This window comes from Trachypithecus francoisi, unplaced genomic scaffold, assembly GCF_009764315.1.
Source record: "Trachypithecus francoisi isolate TF-2019V2 unplaced genomic scaffold, Tfra_2.0 Lachesis_group16, whole genome shotgun sequence".
NCBI classification, from domain to species: Eukaryota; Metazoa; Chordata; class Mammalia; order Primates; family Cercopithecidae; genus Trachypithecus; species Trachypithecus francoisi.
This window is the reverse complement of record NW_022681461.1, coordinates 95,296,973-95,309,522: the sequence shown is the minus strand read 5'-3', so window position 1 is coordinate 95,309,522 and position 12,550 is coordinate 95,296,973. Positions and strand designations below refer to the sequence as shown.

The 12,550-nt window shown below is 62.6% G+C and overlaps 1 protein-coding gene across 2 annotated transcripts; it reads right to left on the bottom strand.

The window, feature by feature from the left end:
* Positions 1 to 752: 752 nt before the first annotated feature.
* On the bottom strand, positions 753 to 10,678 carry TPRN (taperin). Of its 2 annotated transcripts, XM_033238433.1 has the most exons (4): positions 8,154 to 10,663; positions 1,592 to 1,832; positions 1,397 to 1,503; positions 753 to 1,312 (listed from the first exon to the last, which is right to left on the bottom strand). In XM_033238433.1, the coding sequence occupies exons 1-4, from the start codon at positions 9,972 to 9,974 to the stop codon at positions 1,250 to 1,252; spliced, it is 2,232 nt and encodes a 743-aa protein (XP_033094324.1). In that variant the 5' UTR covers positions 9,975 to 10,663; the 3' UTR covers positions 753 to 1,249. The 2 variants fall into 2 exon arrangements, with proteins under 2 accessions (XP_033094324.1, XP_033094323.1); XM_033238432.1 differs by having other exon boundaries at positions 753 to 1,503; positions 8,154 to 10,678.
* Positions 10,679 to 12,550: the final 1,872 nt, after the last annotated feature.

Here is a 12,550-nt window from a genome sequence, read left to right as displayed (position 1 = left end):
CTTTCCCTGGCCGCACGCCAAGCACTGGCCACTTCCATCCTTCCACGTGCCCTGGGGCCTCTGTCCTGTCCCTGCAGCAACCAAGCACTGCCTGAGGACTGGGCCTATTTGGGAAGCGTGTGTTGATCCAGAGGGTCCAGAAAAGAGCTGGGCCCACCCCCCAACCAGGGAAATACACCAGACTCTCCTTCCGTTGGGTTCTAGCCAGACAGCATCTCTCTGCTCTAGGGTTTGGTTCTCCAGGGAGGAAATGGTGCTTGGGTTCAGAGGGTTGTAAACAGCCCCAGGTCTGGCTGCCCGGGCAGGCGCTGCTCCCCACCTGCCTCATCCTGTGGGCATGCCAAGCCCAGCAGGAGACACCATACCCTGTGCTGCCCTCATGCTGCCCTTCCCTTGGTCCCTCCCCAGGCTCTGGGCCCCTCAGAGAAGTCACTTCAGGCCCAACAGCTGCAAAACTCAGCCTCCCACCTGAAGTCTAGGCCCCTGACAGCAGGCCTGGCATCCTACTTCCTACAGTGCCAGCTCTGGGAGGCTGGGGTGGAGGGGCAACAGGTTAATAGGCCGTAGAAGTTGGGGAGTCAGAGCCTTGGCCACTGGGACATCAAGGAGTGGGGGTACCAGACTGGGGTCACCTCCCACACACCCTGGCACAGACGTGCAAGCTGGGGCCCACTGTACCCCATGTGGCCTCTTACTGCAGAGACCTGCCCCTGCTCCCCTCTCAGCCAAGGACCACGCAGTGGGGATGCCAGCAGCCTTGTCCAGTGCTGTTTATTGAGCCCATCGTCAGAGGCAGGAAAGATGCCACTCATCACAGAGGGCATGGGGGCTGCGGGCAGGGGCTTAGGGTCCTGCAGAGGACAAGTAGCTGGGACAGCCCTTCACCCCAGACACCCCCTGGCCGCTGGGAGGCAGGCTGAGGAGACAGGACAGGGAACTGCCAGGTGTAGAATCTGCACAGTCCCCTGCCGGGTTGCAGATGGCCACCACCCAGCAGGCCCCTGACCTCACCCACAGGCAGTTCCCCACCCCACTCCCCACCTGGGCCCTCCCAAACCAGGGCCGGGGAGTGAGACCCAGACCTGGTCCCGATGGCAGGAGACACCCTGGCTGCTTCCAGGGCCAGGAGGGGTGGGTGGAATACAGTGAGGCCAGACAAAGCAGAAGCGGGTGCAGTAGTCCCTGGCTACTGCCCAGCTTCCGGGACTCCCACAGTTGGGGCTCAGCCTTGGTCCTGGCAGAGCTGGGCTCAGAAATAAAGGGCTGGCTCGCTGCGGAAGTCTGAGAGGTCATTCTGACTGGCGGGTGTGAGCTGAAAGTGAGAGAACAGAATGTGGACACGTGGGCTCGCCCAGGCATCAGACTCCCCCCAGCGCTCCCCTCCCCTGCAGCTCACCATGGCCTCCGTGGGCGGGGGCTCTGCCTCCCTTGGGGCCTGCTCTAGCGCCTGCTCCTGCCACTTGCTGAAGGCCACAGAGTGCTTCGGGGTGTAGCTGGACAGGCCTGTGAACGGAGGTGCACACGTGGACATGTGGACACAGACCAGGCTCCACCCCTCCCAGGCTGCCTGTCCCCCTAGGTGGGCACTCACCTGAGCTGCCCTCTGGCAGCCGAGAGCTCTCGGGCCTCACGCTGCTCACAAACGTGGCCCGGGGCAGGAAGAGTGCAAAGGGCTTCTCCTCTGAGCCGGAACCCTCTTCCTCCTCTTCCTCTTCCTCCTCCTCCTCCTTCTCCTCCTCCTCATGCTCCACCTCTTCCTCCTGTGCTAGGGAGCTCTCGGAAGGGTACTCAAATGTGGTCTGCAGGCTCTTGTCATTGAAGGAGATCTTCATCTGGGAGTGAGAGTCACATGAACAAGGGCTGAGGGCCCACATGGGCACAGCAATGCCAGGGGCTCAGGTCCAGCCCTCAGGATGAGGCTGACCCAAGTGGGGCGCCAGATGCACCATCAACCCTTCAGGGGCTCCAGGAGGTGGGCGAAGACCTCTCCAGCTGGACCCTGCAGGCATCCATCCCCTCCACCCTGGGGGCCAACTTCCCCTCCCCATCCCAGCCAGGGAGCAAACTCTGATCAGGACCAGAAGCCCAAAGCCTCTGGGTCCCCGGAAGCCTCTAAACCAGCTCCGGGGGCTACCATCTCAGGACCCTCCTGCTCTGCTGTCTGGGCAGAGCACCAGCTGGGGGGACACTGGGGTGGGCACACATCCCCTCCCACCGAGCAGCTCTAGAGCAGGAACAGGGCGGAAGAGAGGCTGTCCCCTCAGGGGTCTTACACTCTAGGCTCCAGGCAGCTCCTGCTGGTGTCTGGGGCCTCTCTCTAAAGCCAAGTTCATGTCCTGGCTTACTGGATGCCTGGACAATCTGGCAGAGCACGGACTCCCCCCTCCCCACTGCTGACAAGGGCCTCTGTGAGGCGTCAAGGCTGGGCGGTAGCCCCAGGCACCATCACCCACCTAACATAGTTGAGAGTTGGCCTGAGGCTGTGCAGAGTGAGGAGCCGCCTCCACTGAGCCTGGGTGCCAGCGACCCCAGCAATGACCCCTTTGTCACCCTGCTGTCCCTCTGGCCCTCGTCCTCCATCCCCACTTCGTATACGTAGGCTGCAGAATTTCACATCTGAGCAAATGCTTTCCTTTTCCCAGTGGCCTTGAAGCCCAGGCAGGGCTGCTGGTTGCCAGGGGCAATGGGAGCAGTGGGGACCAATGGTCAGGACTCTCCACCTCCCCTGACTGGGGCTTGCATGGGGCTAAGGTCCCCACAACAGCCGGCTCCCACCGCTCAGCTGCACTCAGCCCAGCCCCAGTGGTCCGCCATGAAGATGAGCGGCCCCCACCTGCAGCAGATGGGAGCGGCCCTGCCGGAGCTCGAAACAGTAAACTCTTCCCGGGCACAGGACACCAGCAGCTCAAGTTCCTCCTCCTCCCCTAGAAGGACCCAGAGGCAGGAGCCGGGCCCCAGGCAGAGAACCACCGCAGCCAGGCACAGGAGGATGAGACAGCCTCTCAGGAAGCAGCTGAGGCCACACAGGGCTGCCAGGACAGGGCCGAGGGCACACGCTCCCGCCATCATGCCCTCTCCCACAGTGGCCACACGGCCCACAGCCAAGCGTACCCTTGGGTCCCTTCTCACCATGAACATCCCCACCTCCCACAGCCGGGGGGCCACCCTTTGTGCCCAAACCTCCAGCTTCCCTTCTCAGCACAGCTCACACAGAGCCCTGCTGGGCAACTCAGCTGCCTGCTTGCATCCCTACCCCAGGCCTTGGCACCCCAGCTGTCTGCACGGATGAGCGGGGGAGGGGGAGGCCACCTGGGTCAGACAAAACAAGGAGAAAGGCACCAGCTCCTGTCCTTTAACTGCCCTGCCTGTGGCTAGGCCCACCTGGCCCTCCAATGCTCATCCCACAGGAGGCCAGGCAGGGAGAGGCTGGGACAGACCCTACAAACACCCACCCACTGCCAGCCCACTTGGGGATGGGGTCACCCAGCCCTCCCAGACTCATGCTTTGGGACAGATACCCCAGGTGGAGGTGCTCAAGGCAGGACGGGGCTGGTGGGCCAGAGGTCTCCCACAGCCCCAAAGTCCAGCAGCAAATGGGGCTTCCAGTCGCCCTGGATACGTGGAGCTAACCCAGATGACCCCGAAGCCCTCCAGGCCCAGCCCCCATGGCTGAGAACACAGAAGGGCTGGCTGCCAGGGCTGCAGGATTAGTGCCCTGGCTCATGCACATGACCAGTCCCAGCAGGGGGGCTGCGCGGGCTGGGTGCACATGGGCCCTGAGCCTGGTACAGCCTGGCCAGGCAGTGGGGGGCAGGGGGTGGACAGGCAGCCCCCGTCTGCCCTCAGCTGGGGCCCAGGGCTCTGGTCACGTCCTGCCTCCCCAGGTCTCCTCAGCTGGGCTGGTGCACAGCCCTCCCCTCCCACTGTGGAGACAGGTCAGTGGGTCACAGGACACCCCGTTGACTCATGCTGTGGGCAGCCTGAAGACCCTGGGATGCAGGATGGGCAGAGGGTGTGGCCAGGGGCTGGCAATGCAGCCTATCAGGGACTTTACCTGGCGCAGCCAACAGAGAGCCTGCAGGTGGGTCCCAGCTCAGCGCAGCCTCCCAGCAGAGCCTCCTGGCTTCTCAGGACCCTTTTATTCTTGCTCCACTCACCCTGCCTGTGCACATCTAGCTTTGGTTACCAAAGGGCCTGACCTCCACACGGGACAAAGGGCCAAGCAGCCAGCCCCAACCTGCCCAGATGGAGGTGTGAGCTGAGCCCAGCCCTGCCTCTCCCTCCTCTCTGCACACGGCTACCTGCCTCCCATCCCCCACGCAGCCCCAGCCAACGCTCCCATGGGTGGCCGGACCCTAGACCAGGCTGCCCGAGTGCAATGTCCACAGCAGGCTCCCGGGAGGCTGGGTGCTCCCTGAGTCAAGTGTGGCCCCAGCGCCAGGCATAGCCTCCACCCATGAGAAAGCTGAGGGAGGAGGGTCCAGGCAGCTGCTGGGGTCCCTGGCTTCACAAAGACCACCTAGGTGGCACCTATGGGAAAAGCTGGTGGAGAGGCAGGAAGGAAAGGAAAGTTGACAAGAAGGGGCTCAGCCAACAACAGTGAGAGATGCAACAACCCCTGGCCACCCAGGATCTGCGCTGCACAGGGGGAGAGGCAGGGAGGAGCCCAGTCTGGGGCTTGGTGCTGGCCAGGAGGTGATGTTAGCAGGAAGGGCAGATGTCAGGGTGGCACTTGGGTCTAAGGATCAGAGAGCAAGGCCTTGGGAGTGGAGGCGGAAGTCCCACAGCAGATGAGGGCGGACGGCCCTGGGTGTCCAGGACTGAGCCCTGGGGACACTGACATGCTCCAGCTGGGCAGAGAGCCAGAAGGGGAGGAGGGGAGAAGGGCAGAGGGGAGAGGAAAGGGCAGCCAGACAGGTAGGAGCCAGGCCAGGTGGTGCTCCACGCAGAGGAAAGACTGCAGCGCCAAGTCCCATGGGCGGCAGGTGTGAGGATGAGAAGGGATGCCCCACCCTCCAGGAAAGCAGCCTGGGCGCGGCTGCAACAGCACACAGCAGTCTGCCCCAAGCTCAGCCTGCGAGACCGTGCACCTGCCACTTCTGCCAATGGACAACTTAAACAGGCCTGTGCCTGCCAGGCAGCTCCCCCCTGGCACATAGGCCAGCAGCCCCCCACTGCCCAGAACAGGGCAGCACTCCTCAGAGGCGGGCAAGGGTATCATACCCTGTGTGGGGACAGCCAGCCCCAGGGCAGGTGCCTCACAGACTCCCACCACCCAGACAACTCCACTGAAGAGCTGCCCTTCATCTGCACCCCAGGAAAAGCAGCAGCACCACCAGCCACTGAGGCACACAGTAAACCGTTGGCCCACAGTCAGGTCCCGCTGGATTCCAGGCCCTGCAATCCCTGCACTCCACCCCCATGCTCTGGGGTCACAGCCAGTGGTCCCAACCAAAGGCTGGGGCCAGCCCTGTGGCTCACGCCTGTAATTCCAGCACTTTGGGAGGGTGAGGCGGGCGGATCACCTGAGGTCAGGAGTTCGAGACCAGCCTGGCCAACATGGTGAAACCTTGTCTGTACTAAAAATACAATAATTAGCTGGGCGTGGTGCCACACACCTGTAATCCCAACTACTCGGGAGGCTAAGGCAGTAGAATCGCTTGAACCCTGGGAGATGGAGGTTGCCCTGAACCGAGATACTGCCACTGCCTTCCAGCCTGGGTGACAGAGCAAGACTATCTCAAAAAACAAAAAATAAAAAAAGGCTGGCTAGGGTGGTCAGGCAAGGCCAGGTGCAGGACTTGCATGGGGTACCTTGCACCCCCACCTGTGAGCGCTCCTGGCCCAGGGGCCACAGAGTACATGGGACAGCCCTGCCCCACAGCCCACTGTGCCGAGGCCAGCAAGCCATTCTGAAAGGCAGGGCAGCCCCATGCCTCCGTCCCCTCCTGATGGACATTCTGGCTCTTTCCAGGCAGGGCAGCTGGCTTGTACCCAGGCAGGAAGTCACAGCCAGCAGGTCATGCTGCTCTGGCAGGGCCCTGCCCGGGCCACCTGGCCATGCCAGGCATTGTCCATCTGGACCCCCACCCCTTCAGGCTGGCCCAAGCTCCTCCCTCCTGCTGGTCCAGGGCCTGTTTCCCAGGCTCAGCTTCTCTCTCCAACTGCATCTTTCTGCTCCTGTTGGCCCTCCGGCCCCCACCCTGCCCTTCTGACCCTAACCCAGCCACAAGTGACCCCCACAGTTCTGTCCCTCCTTTTTTTTTTTTTTAAAAGACAGAGTTTTACTCTGTCGCGCAGGCTGGAGTGCAGTGGCGCGATCATGGCTCACTGTAAGCTCCGCCTCCTGGATTCATGCCATTCTCCTGCCTCAGCCTCCCGAGTAGCTGGGATTATAGGTGCCCCCCACCACATCCAGCTAATTTTTTTATATCTTCTTAGTAGAGACAGGGTTTCACCATCTTGGCCAGGCTTGTCTTGAACTCCTGACCTCGTGATCCACCCGCCTCGGCCTCCCAAAGTGCTGGGATTACAGGTGTGAGCCACCGCGTCCGGCACAGTTCTGTCCCTTCTGAGGGCAAGATGGCCAGGCTCTAGGCAGCGGCCTCAAGTCCCAGGAAGAAGCCAGGCTCCCAGGTATGGCCACACAGGTTACAAGGAGGGGTTCTAGAAACAGGAACCTGAACTCAGTTCTCGCCCCACAAGCTCCATGACCCCTTCTGACTCCTGAGCTGAGGTGCAGATTCCTCTCTACAAAGGGGGAGGTGTCCCCACTGCCACCTCTGGGGCAAGACCAGGAAGCACCCACCTCATGTAACCAGGGCCAAGGGTACGGACGCAGGGGAGGGAGAGGCAGACAGGAGCTGGGGGAGAGAGGCTGTGGCTATCAGACCAACCCCACCTCGATGGGCTGGGGTGATGCTCGGGCGAGGGTTGGGGAGACAAACCCATGTGGCTCCAGGAATGGGAGGGGCCCTGTGCCCAGCCCCAAGCCCCCACTGGAAGCACCTCACAACGGTTAGCATGGATGCCTGGGCCGGCAGACAGAGCAGGCAGGAGCACCAACGCCCTGGTTCCAGGAGGGGAGGATGGACAGGGAGAGGCACAATGCCAAAGCCAATCCCAGGCAGAAAGCAAACACAGGGAGACAGCAGCCTGTCTGCTGAGGGAGCCTGCAAGGTCCCATCCCCAGCCTGGGAAAACTGAGGCTGGAGGACAGCCCGCCTCAGGGGTGAGCCTAGCCAGCACTGGCTCTGGGGTAGTGCCTGGACAGGAAGAGCCAAGAGAGACGCCCCAGGCCCCCGCTCAGTCCCCAGGGAAGGTACACCTGCTTCATGACAGGTCACCGCAGATGGGGAAGTCACGTGGAGCTGCCCTTGGAATTTGCCCCGGGGAGCAAATACAGGTGCAGGAATGACCGGGAAGAATCTGAGGATTTTCTTTTTCCTGTGCCCAGAGGGTTCCAGGCCACTGGCCAGGAGGGAGACTCCCCTGCCTGGCTGGCTCAGAGCCTCCAAAGTCCCCTTCTCCCCAGCAAGGTTCCCAGGCCCAGAACAGGCATATGCTAGACACTCATGCGGCATTCCTGCCCAGCTCCCAGCCAGTGTGCTTTCTGGGGAGTTGACAGCCCCCTCCAACTGGCTGGTGGGCTGCAGCCCAGGGCTGACCATGATGCAGGGATCCAGCCAACCCTGGTCACCGGCCTCTTCCCACCCCCATCCTGGCGCCCCGCGCCCATGCAGCAGGGCCTCCAGGAGACCATGTGAGGCCACCCCCTCAAAGCCAAGCCCAGGGAGGAGCCCACAAGCCCAGGTCTGCTTCTTCCAACTGGACTGACAAAGGGACAGGCCCGCCCAGCTGATTCCATATGAGCCATAAGAACTGGCAAGAGGCACAGCACTGTCTGCCCCGGTGCTCTCCAGCAGCCACGCAAGGCACACAGCAGGTCAGCTGTCCCCATGGCCCAAGTCAGGGGGCTCCACTGGGGCCCTGGACCCGGCACGGCTCACCCAGCCCCAGCTCGCCTCGAGTCCATATAGAAACCATCCTTCGCCCAGGCCAAGCGTCCTGGGTTCAGGGCAGGTGCTGCCCACACAGTTCTGCGAGCTGTCACTCTCTCCCTCCTGGCCAGTGGCCCTGCCCCCACCACTGACCTTCTTTCTTGAGGAGCCAGCCTTGGTGAGGCAGGACTTCTGCAGAGCCAGGTAGCCGCCAATCACTTCGATCTCATGCACAGTGGGGTAGCGCTTCTTCAGCGTGGGCCCCAGGAGGCAACCAGCCTTCTCCTCCTCGGCCTCCTGTGGCCGGGGCTCCCCATTGGCCTGACTGAAGTTCTGGCCCTGCAGGGCCCCTGGCTTCCTTTTGGGCACCACTGTGAAGGTGTTGCTGCTCCGGGGCTGAAGCTCTGCCACGCACCCGGGCCTGGCAGGACGCAGGGAGCAGGGTAGTTTGGCTTCTTGGGGGGCCTCCTCCTCCCAGTCTACCTCATCAATGAAGGTGACAGGCAGTCCCGGCTTCCTGTATTCCCGGCTATTCTTGTCCAAGACAGGAACCCCGAGGCCCTCAGCAGGCTCAGGTTCTTCTGCAGTAGCCGGCAGGAAGGGGGGTGGTGAGGACGGCCTCTGCCACCTGATGGCCCGGTCAGCGAGGGCGGTGGCTGTCCTGGGACAGGCCCCCTCCTCGACTGCCCACTGTGCCTCGACCTCCACGGGGCTCTTCCCTTGGGCAGGCGCACCATCCCCTCCAGGCACCGGCTGGGATCCGAGCTCCTGGCTCGGGGAGGCCGGGCCCACGTCTCCCTTTGGCAGCTCCACAGACTGCGCCCCCTCAGGAGGAGGGGCCCCGGAGGCCTTGCTCTTGGGGATGAACATGAAGGAATTTCGAGAGTTTGCGCGGAGGCTGGCCAGCGCCCGGGCCTGGAGGTCCCCCGAGGGGATGGTCTCCATATCTGGCTTGGAGGCCGGCCGAATCTCGAAGGAGTCGTTGGCGCTGGTGGCTGCGGAGACACACTGGCGCTGGCTAGGAGTGGCACTGGCAGGGGGCGAGGCTGGAGTGGCACTCGGGATCCCGGGGCTGGGGGGCGGGTGGAGGGAGGGATCCCCCGACTCCACCTTTGGCTTCCACTGTCCCGACCCAGGCGGGGAGCCCGCGAGGCGGTTGGCAGGGCCGGCCCGGGGCTCCGGGGCCGAGGGCCCGTTGGAGAGCAGGTGGGCGTCCGCACCGCGATGCAGACCCCGGGGGTGAACGGTGAAGGAGTTGCTGCCGGTCTTCTGGAGGAAGTCGCTGCGGCGGGCCCCGGGGCTCGCCCCTCCACCGCGGGGCCTGGGCGCGACGGGTGGGCTGGGGGCCGCGGGGGGGAGCCGGGGCTGCGCGGGCGGCGGCGGGGGCGGGGGGCGGGAGCGCTCGGGACTCCCGCGGCGGCGCGGCGCAGCGGGCGGGTCGAACCTCTCCAGCAGGCGGCTGACGCGGCCGGGCGGCGCCCCGTACACCAGCACCTCGGCGGCACGGATCTGCGCGGCCCCTGGGGTGGGCGGGGAGGGCGGCGCGGGCGGGAAGCCGGGCACCGTCTCGATGATAAGGACGCTGTCGGCGCGGAGGGCGCGCACGCCGGGCACGCGGCGGTACCGCTCCAGCAGCCGCGCCCCCGCCGCGCCCCCGCCCCGCCGCCGCTCGGCCTCCAGCCGCATGAACGGGTTCTCGCGCAGCGGGCCCAGGCTCTCGGCCAGCACCCGCTGCTCCGGCTCCGCCGCCCCGGGCCCCGCGCCCCCGCCCAGCGCGGCCAGTTTGGCCCGCTTCCGCTCCAGGATCTCGCGCTTCCAGGCGGGCACCGCAGCGCGCGGCCCCGAGCCCGGCCGCCCCAGAGCGGCCATGCTTCGAACGCGGCCGCAGACGGCTGGACTGAGGGCCGGAGTGGCCGCCGCCGTCGCGGCAGACCTGGGCGCCGCGGCCACGCCCCCTCCCGGGCCACCGACCATTGGGGGGAAGCCCGCTCTCCCCGCCCCGCGCGGGAGGCCCACCTATGGCAGGAGAGGAGGGCGGGCCCCTCAGGTGACCCTACCGATTGGACAACACTGGCCTCAACCCCGCCTCCCAAGGGACTTCATTGGACAACGCCTATCACCGGAGCCGGCCTCCATTGGGAAGGCCCCTCGGACACACCCAAGCGCATCGCGCCGCTCACTGGCGGACCCCACTTCCGCCCCTGCGCTCTCGCCTCCCGGCGTCCCTCGGGGGAGCCGGGTGGGCGGCCCCTGGGCCCCGCGCCCCGAGTGACCTTGGCTGAGCTTGGGACTTCCTCACGCTGCCAGCACCGAGGCCGCCTGTTCCATCCGCTGAGAGCAGGAAGGGGGCTGCTCCAGGACCGAAGGCACCCGCGCCCGTGGACGGTGCACAGGCCACACTCTGGCCCGGACCCTGCTTTCACCAGGGGTCCTCCGACCTCCGGCAGATGCCTGCGGGGCTTCGAAATGCCAATTCTGGAGCCCTGAGCAGCCCCAACGAACCAGTTTCTCAGAAATCGCTAGTTTTTATAGGCTGCCCAGGTGGGAGCCTCTTACCCCAACCTTTCCATCCGTGGTCCCCAGAAAGCATCTGCAGGCACAAGGGAAGCAGCCTCTCCCGCCACACGCAAGCAGGCTCACCAGGGCAGGGCCTTGCATGCTTGGACAGTTCTCCAGTGCATTAAGAGCCAAAAAAAAAAAAAAAAAAAAAGCCAGGGTAACGGTGGGCCCCATAGGGCTGGACCCTGTGTCTGATCGATCACTCCACCCTGCCGCCACGTTAAGGCTACTCCTCTCCGTCGGTTGAACTTTCCCCCATTCAGGCTCCAGATGCCATGACCCTGAGGGCACAGCCTCCAGGCTGACAAGTCCCTTCTGTCCCAGGGAGGACTTCGGAGTGCTTCCACAGTCTTTCAAGCCTGCAGATAACAGGGAGCTCGCTTGGAGCCATAGGGAGAAGGGGAATTGGAGTGCGGACATCACCGTCTTTCCATCACCTGCCCTGCAGTCAGCAGCCTGCTCAGGAGACACTGCTGTTTCCCACACCACTTGCCTTTCAGGGACAAGGCTCCAGGGTCACCTGGGTCTCTGCAAAGACGCAGAACAGGTTTTTCTTTTTTTAACTTGGGGATGCCCTTCTCAGCTTCTGTGCCCCATGACAGTCTGCAGCAGCCGCTAGCTTAATGCTGCCTTATTCTCCTGCCACTCCATTAAGCTGGAGAAAATAATTTTTTTTTTTCTTTTTGAGATGGAGTCTTGCTCTTGTCACCCAGGCTGGAGTGCAGTGGCAGGATCTCGGCTCACTGCAACCTCTGCCTCCCGGATTCAAGTGATTCTCCTGCCTTAGCCTCCCAAGTAGCTGGGGTTACAGGTGCCTGCCACGACGCCCAGCTAATTTTTGTATTTTTAGTAGAGCCAGTGTTCCACCATGTTGGCCAGGCTGGTCTCGAACTCCTGGCCTCGTGATCCGCCTGCCTTGGCCTCTCAAAGTGCTGGGATTACAGGCGTGAGACACCGCGCCTGGCCAGAATTTCATTTCAGCCTTCCAGAAGCCAAGTGTCTCCTCCCGTAGGGCCCTCCTCAAATCGCCTTTCCAAAGGAAGCATCCGATGTTCATCACTTCTACCCTAATAGGGTTGCCCAATTCTGAACTACCAAAATAAAACAGGGGAACACACAAAACACAAAATCTAGAAATAAATAACATTATGAGGAAACTCACTCCCACTGTTCAGCTTGAATCTGGCTTTGACAAAAGTTATGCCGATCCCAGGCTTGACACATTGTCGTAGCTGTGCAACAAACCAGATAAGCTGCCTCCAACACAAGCCCCTCCACGGTTTACACAACTAAGCATACACGCCAGGCAGAGGCGAACACTGCAATACGCTAGCCAGGCTGATGCATGAGAGCAGAGGTCAGCACACCTGTTCTGTAACGAGCCAGATAGGACATTTTTTTTTTTTTTTTTTTTGAGATGGAGTCTCGCTCTGTTGCCTGGGCTGGAGTGCAGTGGTGCTAGCTATCTCGGCTGGCCGCAACCTCTGCCTCCCAGGTTCAAGCAATTCTCCTGCCTCAGTCTCCAGAGTAGCTGGGATTACGGGCATGCACCACCATGCCCAGCTAATTTTGTATTTTTAGTAGAGATGGGGTTTCACCATGTTGGTCAGGCTGGTCTCAAACTCCTGACCTCGTGATCCGCCTGCCTCAGCCACCCAAAGTGCTGGGATTACAACCGTGAGCCACCGCGTCTGGCCCCAGATAGGAAATATTTTAGCCCACTGATTTCTGCCAGGGACAATTTTGTCCCCCAGGGCCCTTGGCAATGTCTAGATAAACATCTGGTTGTCACAAGTGAAGGTTGCTACTGGCATCTACCCAGGAGAGACAGAAACACTGCGAAACAGCCTGGATCCTCACTAGAGAATCTTCTGGCCCTGAAGGCCAAGAGTGCCAATTAAGAGACCTTGGACTCTGAGGGTCATGTGCACTCTCTGTCACACGTTCTGCTTTTGCTTTTTTTGCGGGGGGACAGAGTCTCGCTCTGTCAC

Excerpts from the sequence above, each read along its gene's own strand:
- TPRN (XM_033238432.1), bottom strand. The coding sequence starts at position 9,974 with ATGGTCGGTGGCCCGGGAGGGGGCGTGGCCGCGGCGCCCAGGTCTGCC. Across the intron at positions 1,833-8,153 it reads CTGGCTCCTCAAGAAAGAAG|ATGAAGATCTCCTTCAATGA; the intron begins GTCAGTGGTGGG and ends TCTCACTCCCAG. Across the intron at positions 1,504-1,591 it reads GCTGCCAGAGGGCAGCTCAG|GCCTGTCCAGCTACACCCCG; the intron begins GTGAGTGCCCAC and ends CTCCGTTCACAG.